Source organism: Dendroctonus ponderosae, unplaced genomic scaffold, assembly GCF_020466585.1.
Source record: "Dendroctonus ponderosae isolate FM_Combo_2020 unplaced genomic scaffold, Dpon_F_20191213v2 Dpon_F_20191213_1, whole genome shotgun sequence".
NCBI lineage: Eukaryota > Metazoa > Arthropoda > Insecta > Coleoptera > Curculionidae > Dendroctonus > Dendroctonus ponderosae.
In genome coordinates this window covers 38,927,693-38,947,625 of record NW_026017110.1, presented here as the reverse complement: position 1 = coordinate 38,947,625, position 19,933 = coordinate 38,927,693, and the positions used below count along the sequence as shown (strand labels likewise).

Sequence of the window (19,933 nt, the reverse complement as noted above, 5' to 3'; positions counted from 1 at the left end):
AACTAGCAGAATGTACACTTGCATTTAGGTCATAATAAATATAATTTATTATGCCATCTGGGTTTGACGATATCGATACTCTGACCATGTAAGAGCTTGTTTGACTGGATCTTCTGGCTTCTGAATTTAAATTTCTAAACAATCGATTATGGCGTAAACTTTACTTTATAACGAAAAGGTATAGGTTTTAGATGTTTTCTAACTTTATTAAGTGGCATCCAGACTATTAAACTCGTTAATCTCTCATTATGAATTTTATTAAGCATCTCGCTAATTAATGGAAGGGATTTTGCAAAAATTCTACTCGTACTTACCGAAAATTCAAAATCATCACCTATTTCAGCAAGTTTTGTGAATTCACATTTTTTGAAGAACTAGGTAAATATTTACAAGACCCAATTTTGTAGTCTCTCTAAGTAGCATAAATAAAGCTTTATTTATACCCAGGTATAATCTTGCATCTAAAGCGTCTAAAGCGCCATTTATAATGTTAAGTCTATTACGTTTCAAAAATACGGCTCGTACAGGAGCGTCACTACTTCATTTTCTGCCTTTGGCACACAAACTTATGTGGAACAACATCTTTTTGATTCTTTTCTGAACTCCCATCATTTTAAACTCCATAACATTTTCCATGTATTTTTCAAACTGTGAAATAAAATAAACAAAAATTGCACATAATGAAGCAGATGTGAAGCCTAAATCTACCGAACACACAGGGTTATGAACCCTATAAATATTATTGCTTTTATGCGAAATTACATCGAAATGATCCTCACAGGCATGGATGTTACTTTTGCAGAAAGATCGGTGCAGTTTCGCCGCGCTGCTTTCAACCACAATTTCCATTTTTTTTTATTCAATGGCACTTTCACAAATGTTTTTCCTGGTGCAGACGTAGTAGTACTTGTACACTGTGGCACCATACAGTACTTATAAGCCATCTTAATTTCAATAATTGAGAAACAAGCAAACCAGCACACAATATTCACATTAGAGTATGGAAACACGTATACGACATGGATACGTACACGACAAAATGTAACAACTTTTTGAAATTTTTAAATAAAATAATTTATACTTTGAAAACGGTTGACTTCACAGCTTACAGTGTAAATGCAAATTTGTAACTTTGTAAATTGTCTATCTAATGACGTATTAATATACAGCTACTTCCATTTGAAAAACAAAAGTTATATTGCGCTAAAAAGTTTTAGATTGGAGTCCACATTTTTAACACCCTGTACAATGTATTGATATTTTGGTTCAATAGAATTCTTCACGGATCTGTGGTGATTGGAAAGACGTATTTTTTGTATATTTAATGGCTTTTTTTTGCTTCTAAAATGAATTTTTAGTTACTATGTTTTTAAGCAAAATTTTAATAAATTGGCAATAATCTGCCAACGTCGCAAGTAAGAAAAAAACAATTTACGGTGCACATGCAGCGTTTCAAGCTGCATTCTATGAGCTAATGAAAAATGGGTAGTTCTATTTAAAAAGGACACTTTGCTCTTGCCTCGCTTTTCTAAGTTCAACACCATCGGAAATAATGGACTCTATCGCACTGAAAAACCACCCTGTATATACTTTTTTTAATAAAGTTTTCAGAATATTCTAATTATAGTACTACTATTTTTGTTTTAGATATACAGATAACGATCTCGATATATTGTACAGTGTTAAGTTACGGTGTCGGTTGTGAGATAGGCGACTGCGACTTGGTGCTGCGTTTGGGTGATGCGTTTATAGCCGCAACAGATCAGTTCAAGAGATCAATTCGCGAGATATATTTGAGGAAAAACTGTTGAAAAGATGGACTATGTCAAACTTTTAACCATTTTAAAACTGTCAACTTTTTATTTTGTTAGAAGATAAAAAAAGGAGAACAATACCTTTAAAAAATCCTAATACAATTTACTTAGCATTTTTTCCCATTGATGGGGCTATTTTTCTCCATCCATCTTCTTTTTCTTCAAAAATTTTTATCTTCGTAATCATAAATCGATGGGTATTTTCGCACTTCTTAATTAAATTGTCATTCTCATTCGCTAAAAAGCGAGTAATTTTTCCAAACTCGCAATTGCGACTGCGATTTGTCTGGTCCGTCTACCAGTTGAATGGCATTAGCTGCGACTCGATGCGCCGCTTTCCAAGTCGGAACGCACGACCGAAACTGTTTACGTTTAAATTACATTAAAGGAGTAATTTGCGTTAAGCCGCCAGTAGCAGTCGTACATAGATTTGCAGTAGCACGCAGATTTCAACATACCACAAAGGTATGTAAAGAAGGCATCAAAAAGCGTGATATGCAATTCAAATAATAATTCTATATTGGTATATCTATCTATATGGTATATTCGAGATATGGAAAATACGTTAGAGAAATTTACTGAAGCCGATTTAAGAACGCGCTTTGGTTTCTCAAAAATTGTGTAAAATGTTTCGTTGCCATTAATCAGTCACTTGGTGAAAAATTCAAGTTTTATGTATGATGTGTTGTTGAAATAATAATAATAAACAAAGTTATTATTGCATAATATTGTTAGAAAAGAGGTTTCAGAATCAATTGGTTGATTTTCTCAACGTTAATAACGGCTTTCACCGCTTTTTAAAGAAAAATTTGTTATTTTACGATTTATTTAAGAACTTTTATCGGTAAATTAATGATGTCACTGTGAAATGCAGGTTTATCCCTCGAGGTATGACTAAGAACTGTAAAGTGATATGTGTGGTCCCTGTTCTTATAGGGCTGTGAAACATGGACGGTGAAGCTGGGAAAACTCCGGAAATTGGACGCCTTTGAAATGTGGATATACAGGCGAATGCTCCGTATACCATGGACTACCAACACAACAAATGCGGCAGTTTTAACTAAAATGAATACCCGCCATCCTCAGTTAACAAGTATCATGAAGATAAGAAAAACAGCCTATCTGGGACATTTGATGCGGCACGAGGAGTCCGAACAACTAGAAGTGGTACTAGAGGGAAAGATTGAGGGTAAGCGAGGCATGGGGAGAAAGAAAAAGTCCTGACTGAGGAACATAAGAGATTGGACAAACATGGATGGTAATACCCTGATCCATCGAGCCCAACATAGAGGAGAATTAGCCATAGTGGTCGCCAACCTCAACAGACACGGCACCTGAGAGGAGAATAATATCACCGCAAAAACGGTTAGCGGAGCCACCAGAATAGCGATATTGCGCATGCTAATTCTATGGGAGACTCGTCGGAGATTCCATCTAACGAAGAACAACTTTGCATCAAAGACCCGTCGCTGTCGGGTCGACGGCGGCACGCTCAACTCTCCGGCATAGTGCCGAAGATCAACTATACATATCCGCGTAAGAGTACCGCTTCATGGGGCAGCCCGGGTATAGACTATACATGCATTTTCAAATATTGGACACTTTCCTGAAGATACATATATGTAAAAATTACCGACCATTTACATAATTACTAATTACAAGAATTAATAGATATTATTGACACAGGTATTTGCTCTATTATTCATAAATATTAATATAATTATTAATAAAGTAAATAAGACACGACTTATTTATACTCAGATAATTTATTCAGATAAGAATATTCATATACTTAGGTAAAATTTGTACATTACAAATTGGTACAATAATGGTAATACTTAATAAAATATATATTTATATATACAGGAAAACGCTACTTTAAAATAATTACAAAGACTTCGTGAACGCTAGACGTTGATTTTGCCTTAAGAGATAGTAATTTTGAGTTGGTCTTATTTCGTAACATTATTATGATATAAAATTTAATTACCATAAAAGATGCTAAGAAGGCTGAATACAATATCGGAATGTTTCGTTCGAAAAGTGATTGATAAATATGTAGATCATTTTCAATGATAACTGCGATCACAGATTTTGATAATATCACTAGAAATAAATAAGGTATATGATTGCTTATATATGTTTACCTTAATTCGTTAATTCCAGTTCAACAAACCGAAACGCACATATAGTTACATTTAGTACGTATCACTTTTCGTGTGATTTTTTCAGGAAGACAAGGCAATTATTAAGTCTATTCAAATTCTTGATCGATAGATCAATAAGGGGGTTTATAGTTGATGGTATGTTTAGTTATAAGTACTAATCAAGACACAATCTAACTTTCTTTTAAGAGCATTTCTACCTACGTTTTGATAACTAGTAACGTTTCACTAATAAATCTTCTAAACTTGTCTACGGCACGAACACATTTGCAGGCTAAAACACATATTCTATCTTATATCTAAAATATTACGAACTTTCGTAAATTATGTTGACTATATAAATAGGTACACAAGCCTTATATAAATAGATTAAGTCGATGATAAAGTATTGTCAAAATGTTAAGTGAAACATCACATGATGGATATGGAACATACATATTTTTTTATTGTAATTTCTGCTCTTTACCCAAACTCAAAAAGAGCTCGTTTTTTTTTCTGTAGATTCAGAAAATTAACGTTTAGTTCAAGGTTTTGGAAGAGAAATTTTGTACTTTTATAAACAAATAAGACATTTTAAAGCTTGGTAAAGATACCAGATTTTGGTCTGTCATCTGCACCCCAACCGAAAAAACGCCTGAAATCAGTATACAACGATGTAGGAAAGTGACATAATTTTATGCACAGATAATATAAGCCAACTGCACCGGACCGCGCCCAGGTTCCTTCATCAATTTGCCTTTAAAGCACAAGGAAGTACAAGATTTACCACCTGATGAGTACTAACAGTTTAAAAACCGGTCATATGGGTGAGTACAGGAGATACTTCTCACTTCTACTACTCAGTTTTCGAAAAAGTGAATGAAACATGTCAGGCATTTGTTTCATATTGTTCTGATATGCAATTATGCTGTAAAATGTTCATGATCCATGAACGAATGAATGAATGTGTCATGGATAAATATGGAGTTAATAATTTGGCTCCTAATCTTTGTAGTACATAATATAATTTGTATTAATTTTACCTAAGATTATTTTCATCAGAGTCCGAACTGCAAAGTCAACTTAATTTTTAAGCTAATTTTTGAAAAATTGTTTTGTATATTGAATCAAAAGATTTCTAAATTTATAGTTTCGAGTTAAATATGCTACCAAAAAGTGAACAACAATAAATAGTGAATCGGCAGTCTAAAGATTCGATATATCCCAAAGAAATCAAACATTTAATCTAAATTACTAGCTTGCTAACAGCAGCATGATTGCAAAATCGTTCATAGTGTTAAATTTTCTGACGACTTTGGCCGCCTTGTGTATGTTAAAATTTAAATCGTCCATAAGAACGAAATCAGCATAAATCAAAATGTTATTAACGTATCAAAATGGATCTACTGAAATGGAACTGGTCAATAATAATTTTGGTAATAAACAATAATTGAGGAAAGTCGAAAAAACGAAAAATTTTCACCTCGATTGCATTACATTTTAAAAATCATTTATTGGCATATAACCGGCGATTTGTGGTGTAGTAGGCCGTAATTTCCACGCAGGCATAGACGACTTCTGTCAACGCGCCTATATGCGACTTCGACCGGGAAGTATTTAATTGCGATTTGCGGTGTTCAGAGAAGGAATGACAGAAGAAATAAAAAAAACGCTCTTTCGTGTTTTTCTTCTAAAATACGCAGTTTTGTTTATATTTGCCAACCAAAAAATATTTTTCAATTCTTCATTCAGATGGCAAAAATACCGCTCTATTGTTTTTCTGCTAAATTTCTACTTTCTGAAAAATAAAAATTAAAAATCGGCACAACAAATTCATTTGAAACAAAAGTCATGCAGGCGAAACTCTGCACTCTTTTCGTACCAAAACCAACTGTATTCTCCACATAATTTCGGTTTAACTTTGCTGAATGCGCCTCACGTTGATCAACCCAATGGTATTTTGCAGATATTTGAAACCGGTAGAATTGAGCTTCGACGCCTTTGTTTCCGTTGGAGAGGCTTGGCACAATTATCACCACGCCTTCTCTTGGGACTACCGGGCGGCCGAATTGGGCTCCAAATACAGCATTACCACTTTTGTCATCGGACGCCCTGGCCTACGACCTCAAATCCACCCCCATCACATGGTGAAAAGGTGAATGTTTTACCCAAATCCCCCGTTATTTGAACGCTCAAATTTGGCTTGGATTTAGGAGAATCGAGCGCACCGACGATGGTTCGCATCCCATCTTCGGCCCTCATGCCGAAAAGCTAGAGTCGACCGGAAAACTGGATGATGTGGATATTGCGGACATTGTGAATAGTAAAAATTAGGGCTGCCTACAACTCAAGGGGAGAACCGATGGAAGTTTTGAGTGATTAGATTGAATTGGACTTAAGTACAATAAAGTACATTAATTTCTATGTGGCGGTATACGCAATGAATGGCCTCCTACCGCCCGGGAACCAGTCAAAACCAGGGCATAAGCCTCTGACCTATTTACCGCTTGGTGCAGGCTCAAATGGTCGTTTATTGGGAAAAGTTCACCATTTATTTTTTTTAGCTCTAGTGTAGTTTAAGTGGTTTACACCAAAATATTTATATTGTTTTGTGCGATTCTTATGTGATGTGCGATAGTTATTTAAAAAAAACGATAAACGATGACATTGAGCACTTTTATTGTGATTTAAACATAGAGAAAACAATGCAGTCAATTCGTTTCAAGCATCAAGCATCTACACTCTTTATGGGCCACAAATTGGTTATTAATTGCAACGTTTGTATAAAGCATTTCCCAGAAAACGCACAAAGATGTGATTTCATGCAAACATACGGGGTGGTTCAAAATTGGGGTCATATCTCTGGGAGAGCTCACCCTGTATACCTACGGGGTTCTATAGAAGAAGCGCCGTAAGAAAATTTAAGATTCTGGATGTAAAACTGATACGAATTGCCCAAGAAATAAGTAGGGTTTCTCCGCAAATTGCTAGAAACTGGTGAGCTCGTCGGGCTTAGCCACGATGGAACAAAATGTGAAGCCAAAGTTTTGCAAGCATTGCAGATTTACTTCTTCAGGCAAACGTTGAAAGGCAACAACGGAACTCCGGATAAACTATTCAATCTGGCCTGCGTAAGTGACTCGTGCTTGCGAAAAAACCTCGCGAGTTTCAACTATGCAACAAGATCCGCTGTTCTAATCGAAAAAGTAGTTTTGAAAACACCAACCTCGGAGAAAAGGAGCAAATAAAATCGCATCAACTTTGTTGAACTGGTCAAATTTAAGAAGGCGATAACTTGATGGAAACGTAGCGTAAATAACCACAACAATCCGTTCAAAAGTGCGTCGTCAATCATCTCGTACTTAGAGGAGCCGCCTGGCGCGTAGCGATAACTATGGAGGAAACTAAAAGCTTTCCTCAGACCGAAGCGCCAACCAACAACGAACGAACGATATACGAACATTCTGCCATTGTGGCTTTTTAGTGCGATAGAGTCCATTATTTCCGATGGTGTTGACCTTTGTACAGGGTGTTAACAATGTGGACTTTTAACGCAATATAGCTTTTGTTTTCCAAATGGAAGTACCTGTATATTAATACGTCATTAGATAGACAATTTACAAAGTTACAAATTTGCATTTACACTTGAAGCTGTGAAGTCGACCGTTTTCAAATTATAATTTATTTTATTTAAAAATTTCCGAAAGTTGCTACATTTTGTAAGGTGCTAATTAACTTTTATATGAAACAATTTTTCGAAAGTTCAACACCAACGGAAATAATTGACGCTCTCGCACTGAAAAACCACCCTGTATATAATTAATAAACGTAATTTTTCCTTCTAACACCCTTAACAGCTGAACTGATCAAACCGGAATTAAGTTATTCAGTTGGCTTTAGTCAGGGACCACTCATATCACCCTGACGTGAGTGGCAGATGCGTGAGAGTTGGATTTGAGATGAGTTACGTATGAGTATGGTGATCTTGAATTCGGGCCCTTCACCCTTAAGCGACAGCGATACGAGGCGCGATTAAAAAATGTAATTGCCTGCCTCGCTTCGGCTCACTATAATGCGTGTACTGATTAGTCCAGTCATACCAAACCCGACAAAATTATCACTATAACCGATTTAAAAGGCTTAAAATGATTTGTCCTACTTGCATGATGTAAAAAGTTTTCACAAAGGAAATGAGACAGATTAGTCATGGCAACAGAGAAGTTGAAAAAATTATCGAGTACTAATGTTCATGATCTACTTCAAACTGCCGCCTTTTATGCAATTCGCATACTAGCTCATACACGCGAACCGACGATGCCAAAAAGTCGTTATTACTTAGTAAAGCGTATTTTTTTGAAAAAGTGGATTGGCAAATCTATAAAAAAAATAAAAACACATTGTAACAGTTTCATTCTTGGGATGTACTCAAATTTCACCTCGACGTTGGAGATTCTAAAATCAAAGCTCCAGCTAGCTGTGAAAAGATTACGGGTTAGTCAGACGTACTATCGATCCACAACTGTATGTACACTTAGTAACAAAGACCAAAATTTAGTGAAAAAAAGGCATAATACAGTAAAAATTAATTATCACAAACAAACATAAAATCAAGACAGAGGTGTTGAAAACAGCAGAACGTTGTTAAAAATCAAATAAGGACCTACTTCACGAAGTGGTGTTAATTCATTTAAATAAGTGTAGTATTGTATGAGCTCAACCTTCGAAAGGAAACCATTAACACCAATAAATTAATAGGCCCTTATTAATGTCGTTAGAAAATCTGTAAAAAAGCATATTAATAGGGGTTGAACAAGCAGAAATTCTACTTTATGAAACTACTTTATTCGAAACTGCTCAACTACAAGTGCATTTGCGACATCAAAGACGCGCTACACTACACATGGAAATACATACTACTCTAAGAACTAATAACTATAAATCCTTACACAATACTTGTAATACTACAATAATATTTAAGATATTATATGCCAAACAGCTAAACATTAGGTCAAACTAAGTAACAAGTTAGTCATTAGGGGGGTAATATGAGTACCTAGGATACCGTCATTTTCTCAAACTCTAATTTCAATTGTTGGAAACACCCTCTTTTGCCTGAAAGAAAAGCGTTTATGTATCATAATTAATAATCGTTACAAAAATAGAGGGTTCATTTTGCCTTCAAAACATTTTTTATTGCTTTTTAACTCCATCAGCACACAATGACCAATACTTTACAAATATACTTGTGAGTGTAATTGGCCATATTATGTTCCATCGAAGTTATTCGATTATGAAGTAACACTATTGTAATAAATATTTGGCACTCTGACCTCAACTCTTTCTTTCGCTTAGGAAAAATAAAACATAGATGAATCACAATACGACCTGGAACAACCAATTCAATAATTTCAACTAACTGAAGGAAGAGAAAGTTGAAAATGGCTCTTACAAAAAAAGGGATTGTGTTTCTTCATGTATTTTCACTTTCCCCTTTTGGTTCAGATAAAACGACCTATGACCGCCTAATAACTATCACAAGGCTTAGTCAATCGCTGATCAACAGTTACTCTGAGTATTTGAGATATCGATCTCTCAATGAGAAGTCAATATTTGAAATCGGTCTCTAAAAATAGAATAACTATTAGGAGCTAAACAGTCTATGGGCAATGACAATTCCAGTAAAACGTACATATGTAATGTCCACTATTTATTTTAAAATATCCCAGTTGATACCGGTTCCCAATTGCTCTTAGTTTGCATGCGCTACAACTGCCGAGTTGTAGCTCGTGACGGTTGGTCCGCAAATCACAAATATCGACAACAACATGTCAATGAAACTATGCATGAAATATTGAGCTATAACTGTTGCTAATGTTATATCTAATAATACTACTTTTAACAATTACGAATATCTCTTGAGCAGATCGAGTTGCAAAATAAGAAGACATAGTTGAGATGAAACATTGAAGTTAAGCAGGCTCCCTAAACAGTTTTCCTTGTAATAACGCTTGGGTATAAGTCCAATTATCGTGTAATAGATATACGTTTCTATAATAGTAATAGAGAAACATATATCTATTACACTCTAACGAACAATATACAGAAAAAACTAACTACGAAATACTAGGTAAAATGATCGCCAAAAAGTACGCATGTAATTTTAGAGGTAATGTATACTACTCGCAGACAGTATAAGCTCTGTGGCCCACTTGTTTGTTGATCAAACGTATTTAATTTTTTTCTTCACGCAAACCCTATCGCTTCTAGGATACCAAAACTATCCCAATCGTGTTTATGTTAAAAAAAATATATTAAATAGCATTTTACGGCATTACCACTATGTAAATTGTGCCACGCAACGGCATATATAAACTTTATTGATTACTTTTCATTTAATAAAAATTATTTATATTTTATAGCAAGGTTATATTTGGTTTCTCAATTTTCGAGCAATAAACAAGATATTTCATGCAATATTTTAAGAACTTTTGCCACCGATTTCGTTTAAAAAGAAAATAATTTTATCAAAAAAAAATTGTGAATTATCAATGGATTAAAAGTACACAAAAATAAACTGTATGTAAATAGAGCGTCCTATATGTAGGGAGCCTGCGGTAGTTTTTAGGCAAGTCTTTGGCGACTGCTTATTGATGCTAGGAAAAGTCTGTGAAACTAAACAATATGTTTGTTTTTACTAAGAAAAAAAGCCGCTGTTAATCACTAGTTCGAGTAACTCGCGCCTCATGCCCGAAAGTACTTATATAATTACTTGTAATTATTAATATCTTTTATGGAATGCAACTAGCTGCTTATTCTTATATTACAACCACATTTATTTGTCCTTAGTGTAATTGAGATTAAAATTTATTGCATATGAAATATTTTAATGGAATACTGCCAGAACGAAAATTTAGGAAAATGAAGAATAATATAATTAATTAAAGTAAAAGAGGATACCCTAATACAACCTAAACAATATGAGTGAGATCGTTCGACAATTACGTTTAATATCATTTAAAAGTATGATATAGTTATCATAACAGTACTGCAATATTTCAGTCATTTAAGTATGCAACGGGGTTTAAGTACCTACCGTGATCCACAACCTCATTTATGAACCATGTAAATTATTATTGCCATTAAAAGGAATTCATATTTTCAAGTAGAAAAAAAGTAGCTTTTAAAGTAATACTGATTATTGCGAGTTATTGCTTAATGCCAGATGAGCGGGCCAAACGGCAATAACAATGAGTTTTCAACTGCTCACAGCAATTTCGCAAATGAGATTCCTCGTTTATTTTGCTTAAGAATAGAGGGTTAAGTGGTCGCTAGTCGACCTTAAAATCCTTAACTACTAAAAGTAGGCACAGTTTGCCGCCATTGACAAATTTCGAGGTGGTTGTTTCCTCAATCAGAACATTAATGCAAAAATGACATGTCCAATACTATAGGAACACTTAAATAGAACACACAACCCGTCCATAGTTCATTTCTTTTCCGTATAACAGTTACTAATAGGAAATGAGAAAACCTCAAAGTCTTAAACATACATGCCCATTCCATACATCGCTCCCCAATCGATTCCCTGGAGACTTGCCATATCTATATTTGTCAGATTGTATCCTTGGAAATGACTGGGTGGCATTTGAGCTGCCATACCAGCAGCGCCAGGACCGCCAGGTGCTGGTCCGGGTGCTCCTCCCGATGCATTCGCCGAACTAGCTGCAGCCGCTGCTGCAGCTGAGTGAACGGCACTCATACCTGGTATTGTGTAGGGGGAGTACCTAAATACATAAAAATTGAGTTAAAATATTGAACACACACACCAAAAAAACATAACGGAAAAGGCCCATAAATTTCTTGAAACTCTACAATTCAACATTAGGATCCAACGGTATCACCCTCTCAAACAGTCATCGAATACATAAGGTTTATCCTTAGTGATCCTTTAAAGCTATCAAAGCCAACAGCCAAGTTCAAAGACAACAACACAACAACAAGCACTCTACTTAAATGCAAGGGGAACCATTACAGCAAACAATTTCAAACATCATGGGAATGGCAGCAACCATGAGATGGCGACAATTGGCTTATTTGAAAATATTTTTAAAACCTTACAAACTACAGTAAACTCCGCTTATAATGAACCCGGTTATAGTGAACTTTCGGTTAAAACTAACTTTTTTTCTTTAATTGAAACGTCATCCATACAGGCCAACGTATTTCTTACTGGTTATAACGATCCTGTTTATAACAAACTTTCGGATATAGTGATGTCTTTTTAGGGTAGTTAGTATATTCACTTTCCGTTTATAACGAACTTGACGATGGTTTATAACATCCAGATGTTAAATCAGAACAAATCAAGTGCGAAGCGCCAACTTATGGATCAAGGAGTAATAAATACATTCGCTAAAATCAAATTTATTCCTGGGTTTCAGTCATTTATTGTCTCTATTTATTAATCAAAATACGTTTCGGTTTATGATTGATTGTGCATTCGCTAAAATATCATTACAGAAAAACTTTTCTTCTTCTTAAGAAAATGTTAGAGGCAACCGATAAAAATGAAACATTTTCTATAAGTCTCTTAGATGCAGTAAATTTCATTCATAGAAATTGGCAAACATTTTGCTGAGGAAAATAATTGCAAATTTCCTTAAGCATATATGATGATTTGCAAGAAGAAAATAATTATGAACCAGACGATGAAATTCTACTTAACCAATGATTGGAAAAGCATAAAGTACATTGACTAGGAGTATGACTCAGATGAAGATGTGCACAATTTTGTCGAAGAAAAAGTTAAAATCAAATTGAGTGATTTCAATATCATCGAATATGTGAGCATTGATAATGACATTCTTACAAGAGAAATGTTGACCGATGAGCAAATTATCGAGTTCGTAACCTCATCCACAGCTTTAAGCGACATAAATAACATCTATTTTTGCAGCAAAAATGTACAAAAAAAATTTACAGACTATATGCAGTAGATTTAGAATTGCGTTATGTCTCTCTTTTTCAGATATTTTTAGTTATACATACTAACTTGTACTACTCCATGTAAATATAACGAAGAATATACACCACGTGTTTTTTTGTATTATTATTAGCTTATAGCGAACTCCGGATATAACGAACCAGTTTTAGTTCATTTTTGAAGTTCGTTATATTCATATACAACTGTAGTTTAGAACGCACGTTCTAGACGCGCGTTAGATGAAAAACCAAGTGTTCAAAATCAAAAGTCCTCTTAGAAAAACTTCGCTGTGATTTGCTTCAAATTTCAATAACTTTCTCGAGATATGGACACAACTTTTACATGACATTGTAAGAAACAACGTGTTGTCACTAGTTGAGTCAAGGTCAAGAACAATTCGAGAGCGACTTATTCGTAGCTGCCCAATTACATTGTTTAAGAGGGCATTAGATATATAGTAAACGTTATCAACCTACACAGGTCATATAAACATCATAATCGCGACCGATACAGAGCCATTCACCATCAAATTCAAAAGACGTACTGAATCGCAAAAGAAGAATGGTTAAAGGGTAAGTGTCAGGAGATTGGAACACTTGGAAAGAACAAAACCGCCCAAATTGCAAGTTAATCAGAGACAATAACAGGGGAAATTACAATTATCATGGACACATTACATACAGCAACCATTTCAGGAAGACAGACCTGAACAACATGGTTTCGAAGCGGCGAGCACTGATCCAAATATCTGAAGAGGAAATCACACAGACCACCCGTCAGTCAAAAAATGATAAAGCTGCAGGCCCTGACTGTATCTATGTTGATATTCTTACACTAGCAGAAGATAGTGTCGCTAGAGTTCTCACTGATTTATTCAACACCATATACATCTCAGGAAAACCCATAACCACGCGACCAAAAAATCTTAATGCAACCATTTCCACTGCTCACGGTATCGTACTATAAGCCTTATGAGCCATGTACCAAAACTATTTCCGAAAGTTATTCACGACAGAATATATCAAAAGTGTGAAGAAACTGTCTCATACACACAGTTTGGTTTCAGAAATGGTCTGGGGACCAGAGATCCTTAGATATGAATATACCCAGTATACATGTGTTTTATAGAATATGAGAAGACTTTTGATAACGTGCAACATTTCAAAATGATACAAAATCTTCAAAACATCGGGCTGGATCGCTAATCTATACTGGAATCAAGAAGCTTCTGTTCAGGTGCAGCACCATGTATAGGATGAGATAGAAGAGACCACTGTTACGGTTTTATGAGACGGTTCCAAAAAACAACATTTAAATCGGCAAACGGCTGCAGCTGGTGCGAAATGCGCACAACTGTTTTGGTTTTATGAGACGGTTCCAAAAACAACGGTTTAAATAGGAAAATGGCTGCAGCAGAATAGATCGCTCGACGGTGTCCGAAGTGCGCACCGCTATTTCGGTTTTATGAAACGGTTTTAAAAAAAACGGTTAAATCGGCTAGCTGCAACTACGGTTTCAGGTTACACGTTTGGAACACTGTTAATTTAGCAGTTACGTTAAATACCGACCATCCCTATTATAACACTAAAGTTAAGCTAAACACGTTCAAAACCTTTTAATTTAAATCTGATCAAGGCAGCACATTTTTTGTTAATTGCTTCGACTGTTCAACTGTATGTAATTTCCAATGGAACCATGTCTTCTAGCTAATATCTTTCTTTCAGATCTCGATGCGAAAGAAACAATTAAACATAATAAGTTATCTTAGAACAGTCGAATATATTTCAACTACATTTGACTGATTTGATTTTAATATTTAATGGCTTTTCTCGACAATGCATTAGTTGAGGGGGTGACAAGCAAAACCCCAGAAGTCCGCCAAATCCAGAATTTTACAAAAGCCGAAAAACTATTTTATAGTAGAATTTTCAATTTGTCCTTAAATTTTTTTATTTACCGACTGAAATATAAATCTGGCACACGTTACTGAAATCGTATAGTTATTAAATTAATATAAATAGCATTAAGTTTGAATATTCCTTCAAACTTGTGGGGTTTTGCTCAAAACACTGCGCGGCCTTTGTTATATTTTGGTTAGATAAGTAACCATGTGAAATTTAATAATCTGGGTCAATAAAATTATGTTTAATTATCTTTGGTTGAATTATATTTCCTAAACTAAGTATGTACTTATACAAAAATAGAAAGTTAAAGTTTTCAACAAAAAATAGACAACATTAGTTCTGTATAATATATGGAAGGCCTCGTCCTTCATTCATTTTCGTTCATTCGTCCAACATTCATCATCCTCACCATTAAGATTGCATTTTTTCGCAAAATACAATATTTGTGTGCCATAAAAAACTTTCACATTCTTTCCACTTTTGGCCATACAGGATACATAATAGTTCATCGCCTTTTTCGTAGCAACACTAATTGGAAGAATGAGAGGAATTTCGTTAAGAGGAATCTAGCATCAGGCTAGGCAATGACAACCAGACAGCCGAGATAAGGAGGAGAATTAGTTTGGCATGGGCAGCATTTGGAAAAGTCGCATATATCCTTAAAGAACCGAAGATACCAATTAATCTGAAACGGAAAATATACGATATCTGCGTAAACCACTTATATTGTACGGGTTCGAGACAGTCACCATGACAAAGAAAAGTGCACAAATACTACGGCATGGTCAACGTGCGATGGAGCGTGGGATGCTGGGAATTACCTTAAGAAATAGACAAAGAAACGAAGATATCAGAGCAAGAACCAAAGTGAGTGACGTCATAGAACAAACTGCAAAAAACAAATGGCGTTGGGCAGGACACGTTGCGCGAAATGATGAGAAATGGACGAAGACCGTTATGCAGTGGAAACCACAGAGAACAAAGAGAAGCAGAGGCCATGCCATTAGAAGCAGACCCATGCTAAGATGGCGAGACGACATACAGAAACTAGCGGGAAAGAACTGGATGCTCCCAGGCCAAAACAGGTCAACATGGAAGGAAATGTAAGAGGCCTATGTCCAGGAGTGGATTAATACAGGGTGATGAAGATGAAGAGACATTCTCAGCTGATGCCTCAGATGAAGGTTGATGCAAATATGCTGTGCAATGCTCAAAACTAAATAATAAAAGCTGGAAGAGGCGTCAAGTAATGGGTCACGTGACATGCATTTTAAAATCCTATTGGGCCACGAATTTTTCCAATGATGCTTTACCGATATTTGTGGGATTTTGCTTCAACTTGAATACTTATTTAAATAATCAAAAGCCGTGAACTCCAAGTCATAAATTTTGTGACTTGGTTTTGTTTGGCAACTCCTCAGTTGGCCAAGTGGTTTGCTCCAACAGACAAACTGGCTCGGAACCGGGCGGAGAATACGCAAGCTTATTAACGGTTTCGAAGCGCGTCCGAACGGATTGGAAATTGTAATCGGACTAGTCCCGGAAAGGTGGAGGCGCATGTTTAGAAAGGAGGACATTTTCAACATTTTTCGTAGCTGTAGTTTATTTGGTTTCACCTCCTGAAGATTCCCATGAATGAATGAATAAAAGAATATTAGCAAATATTAAAAACTTGCGAAGTATACATAATAATAAGTATAAGTAAGTTCCGTGTTCTAACTCATACCCGTGAATCAGTTGTAGAACTCAACTTTTCGCTACTTTTGGATGAATTTTGCGAGAAAATATTTCGAAACTAGTTTGCTAATTTATCTTGAACGTGAAATTCGTGAGTCGTGTTCGTTATCGTAAAATGTTAACTAACTTTTTTGTGCCAAAATTGCAAAATATGGATCAACAGCATGTGGTTTCAACAGGACGGTGCAACATGCCATACAGCCAGAGAAACTGTTGAATTACTGCACGAGTCATTTCCTGGTCGGGTTATTTCTCGTTTTGGAGATCGGCATTGGCCGCCCAGATCATTCGATTTAACGCCTTTGGACTTTTTTTATTGGGTTTTTTAGTCACAAGTTTATGTGAACAAACCAACAACGATTGAAGCCTTAAAAGATGAAATTCAACGCTCAATAACACTCTTGAAAAATTCTCAGAATGAATTCTTAAATGTCTTCTTTCTTGAGATCTCAGTCATTCTTTGAAATACTGTAAAATTTATACGCAACAGTCCTGGGAAATTTCAAGAAAAGAGCACGTCTGAAAGCCGAGGCGGTCATTTGTCCGATGTCTTATTCCATTCATAACCTCATGATTTGTACTTCATTTTTCAATAAATGTTTCAAACATATGCCACAAATATACAGGGTGAGTTTTTTTCAAGTGTTACAAGGCTATATCTCAGAAACGGTTTCAAATATATTTATTAAATTTTGGGAAAATAAGAAATAGGTACGGGGACGTATTTTAACATATGTTTTATTATTCTACTGAAGCGCCCTCTGTGAGAAGTAAAGGCAACATTAAGATTTTAAATGGAATGATATTTTTGATTGTGAAATTTAAACCAAGATGTATGTGTAGAAATGTTTATGTCATTTGATCACTTAGTTCCAGAAATATGACGTGCATCATAAATAAAAAAAATAAATTTATTAAATTATGACCCGACTAATAGTAATCAAATACGTTTCAGGAGATGTTCAAAATGCCTTCAATTTTCAAACACTTTACTACTCTAGTTTTTAAAGAACTTTGAAATTTTTGACAATTTGAAGAAACCAGTGACACATTGTATTGAAATTCAATAAAACTTCAATTATCGATAATTGTATAACCAGATGAGTAAACCATGCAAAAATTTGTACAAATACGTAGTTTTTCATGTAGAATCAAATTTCAGAATCAAAAATATATCATTCCATTTAAAATTTCAAAGTTGCCTTTACTTCTCAAAGAGGGCGCTTGAGTAGAATAGTAAAAAATATGTTAAAACATATCCTACCTACCTATCTATTACTATCCAAATTTTTTATATATATTGCAATCTGTTTCTGAGGTATAGCCTTGTAACACTAAAACTCACTCCGTATATGCTTTATTTAAAATTTGAATCCGTCGTTCTTACTGGAAAACGCTTTAAAATGATTAGTTCTCGAAATTCAGATCTGCATTAAGGAAAGCGAAATTGTCGATGATTAGTCAAAAAGTGAATATGCAAACTCCTTGAGTACTCCAAGTAGTACTCCTTTAGGAAAAACGTTTCCAGCTTAGCCGTACACCTACCTAACCGACTTCGAGACAGTAATACTATCTTTTACGTATATGTATGATATTTAAGAACATCAAAGTAATCGTACCTATAAGCAGCTAACTGGGGGTAGATCAATTTTCCATAACTGGCAACGGCTGCGTTTTGCGCTTGAGCTGCTACGGCAGCCGCAGCGGCTGCGGCAGCTTGCACATGAGACAGCGGTTGGACAGATGCGAGTGGATTGACCGCTGCTACAGGCGCTGGTAAACGAACTCCCAGGCCACTGAGCATGAGGCGTTTTCCCATCAGTTGAGCACTAGCTTGTACCGCCTCTTTTGGTTGAGCTTTTTTGCATTCGACCTGAAATATTAAATATAAGCATATAACACATTAGGAATTGGTATAAGGTCGACTACCTTTTTATTTTTAATAGTGTGGAAATGTATTTCGCAAACTCTGTCCACAACATCTTCATTTTCGAACGTGACGAATCCAAATCCTCTGTGACGCTTTGTCTGTTGGTCCATTAACATAACAGTTTCTTCCACTTTTCCAAATTGGTTGAAGTAAGCTTTGACCTCATCCGCTGACGTATCTTGGCTAACTCCCCCAACGAATATCTTTTTGGTTTTGCTGGGCTGTTTCGGCCGATTCTTGGGTGTAGCGTGCTTTGGATCAATTTTCTTACCATCCAAAGTGTGAATCGGTACCTTGAGTACCTTGTCAACACTTGATGGTTCTGAGAAGGTGATAAATCCAAAGCCGCGACTTCTCTATAAGTAAATATTTACAGTCAGTAACAAGGATAGTAATAAAAGAAAAATATATTTGAAACTATTGTGGATGTTCAATCAAGACGGCAACGCATTGCGATGGTTTAACATGACCATAAATACGTTTTAATTTTAAGGTTTTCTTTTCTGTAATATACAGGGTTATTCAATATTGGTGTCATCCTTTTTAAAGGGCCCCAGCCACCCTTTACTTGGAAAGTACGGGATAAACGTTAAAAAATTAATTTGATAATTCGATTTTATATCTTGAAGTTATTAACAACTTAAACTTAGCAATTACGCAATATCTTGAAGTAGGTTAAGGGGCATTTGGAAAACTAGATGAATATTTAAAAATCACAAATAAAACATTGCCAATCACAAATATATTTAAAATTCCTATTGGGGGTAGTAAGTAAGCATGCAACGGATCAATTAATAGTAGAAAGACTACATCTCTATCGTTTCAAAAACTTTCTTCCGAAAACCTCTCCATTATCATCAGGCTCGGATGGGGATGGGACATCGATCCTATAGGATCGATGGTAGCCATCGAAAGGTAATATTGATGTTTGACAACATCGATGTTCTGATAGTTTGCCGTTGCATACAAATTTCGAATTGATTAACTTAAACTTAAATAATTTTATTTTACTACCACTATGACATTAAATAATCGACTAAATTCATTCAACTTATAGTTGCCATATTTTTCGGTCAACTGACTGGAAAAAGAGGATTTTTTGGGGTGCAGCTGGAAATGGGCCGCTATGCCGCGGTATCGTTTGTATCGGCACTATCAAAGAGTTCGCAGAAAATGTTTCTATCTAGTATCAACATCAAATGTCCAATGTTTTCATTTCAGGATCTAACATGTTTTATCGATGCCCCAAATTTCCAACATCGATGGTAAAAATATCGAACATCGAACGAATTACATCGATGTTTGCGAAACATCGATGTTTTTCTCCCATCCCTACTCGGATATAGGGACGGGACATTGATGGTAGCCATCGATGTTGACATCGAAAGGTAATATCGATGTTAGGAATACATCGAAGCCAG

The 19,933-nt window shown here is 35.4% G+C and overlaps 2 protein-coding genes and 1 long non-coding RNA gene across 7 annotated transcripts in view; 2 read left to right on the top strand and 1 right to left on the bottom strand.

The window, feature by feature from the left end:
* Positions 1–2,034: 2,034 nt before the first annotated feature.
* LOC125505843 lies at positions 2,035–3,609 on the top strand. Its single transcript, XM_048670579.1, has 2 exons — positions 2,035–2,279; positions 2,751–3,609. Exons 1-2 carry the CDS (start codon positions 2,121–2,123, stop codon positions 3,036–3,038), a joined length of 447 nt encoding a protein of 148 aa, XP_048526536.1. The 5' UTR covers positions 2,035–2,120; the 3' UTR covers positions 3,039–3,609.
* A 97-nt stretch (positions 3,610–3,706) lies between these two features.
* On the top strand, positions 3,707–6,263 carry LOC125505844. The gene is made up of 3 exons (XR_007282465.1): positions 3,707–4,117; positions 4,664–4,785; positions 5,925–6,263. It is a non-coding gene; the product is annotated as an uncharacterized LOC125505844 (long non-coding RNA).
* Positions 6,264–8,781: 2,518 nt separating this feature from the next.
* The window catches only part of LOC109540373 (RNA-binding protein Musashi homolog 2), a 220,508-nt gene continuing 209,356 nt past the window's right edge, over positions 8,782–19,933 (bottom strand). For all 5 annotated transcript variants that reach the window (XM_048661741.1, XM_048661742.1, XM_048661738.1 and 2 more), the window contains 3 exons: positions 18,512–18,868; positions 18,202–18,455; positions 8,782–11,742 (listed from right to left, as the gene is read on the bottom strand). In XM_048661741.1, coding sequence (XP_048517698.1) covers positions 11,499–11,742; positions 18,202–18,455; positions 18,512–18,868 — 855 coding nt within the window. In that variant the 3' untranslated portion in view covers positions 8,782–11,498. The remainder of the gene's footprint in view (positions 11,743–18,201; positions 18,456–18,511; positions 18,869–19,933) is intronic.

What these genes read in the sequence shown, in the direction of transcription:
- LOC125505843 (XM_048670579.1), top strand. Translation starts at nt 2,121, where the DNA reads ATGGCATTAGCTGCGACTCGATGCGCCGCTTTCCAAGTCGGAACGCAC. An exon ending in GATTTCAACATACCACAAAG is followed by an intron (nt 2,280 to 2,750) that starts GTATGTAAAGAA and finishes CTGTTCTTATAG; the next exon opens with GGCTGTGAAACATGGACGGT.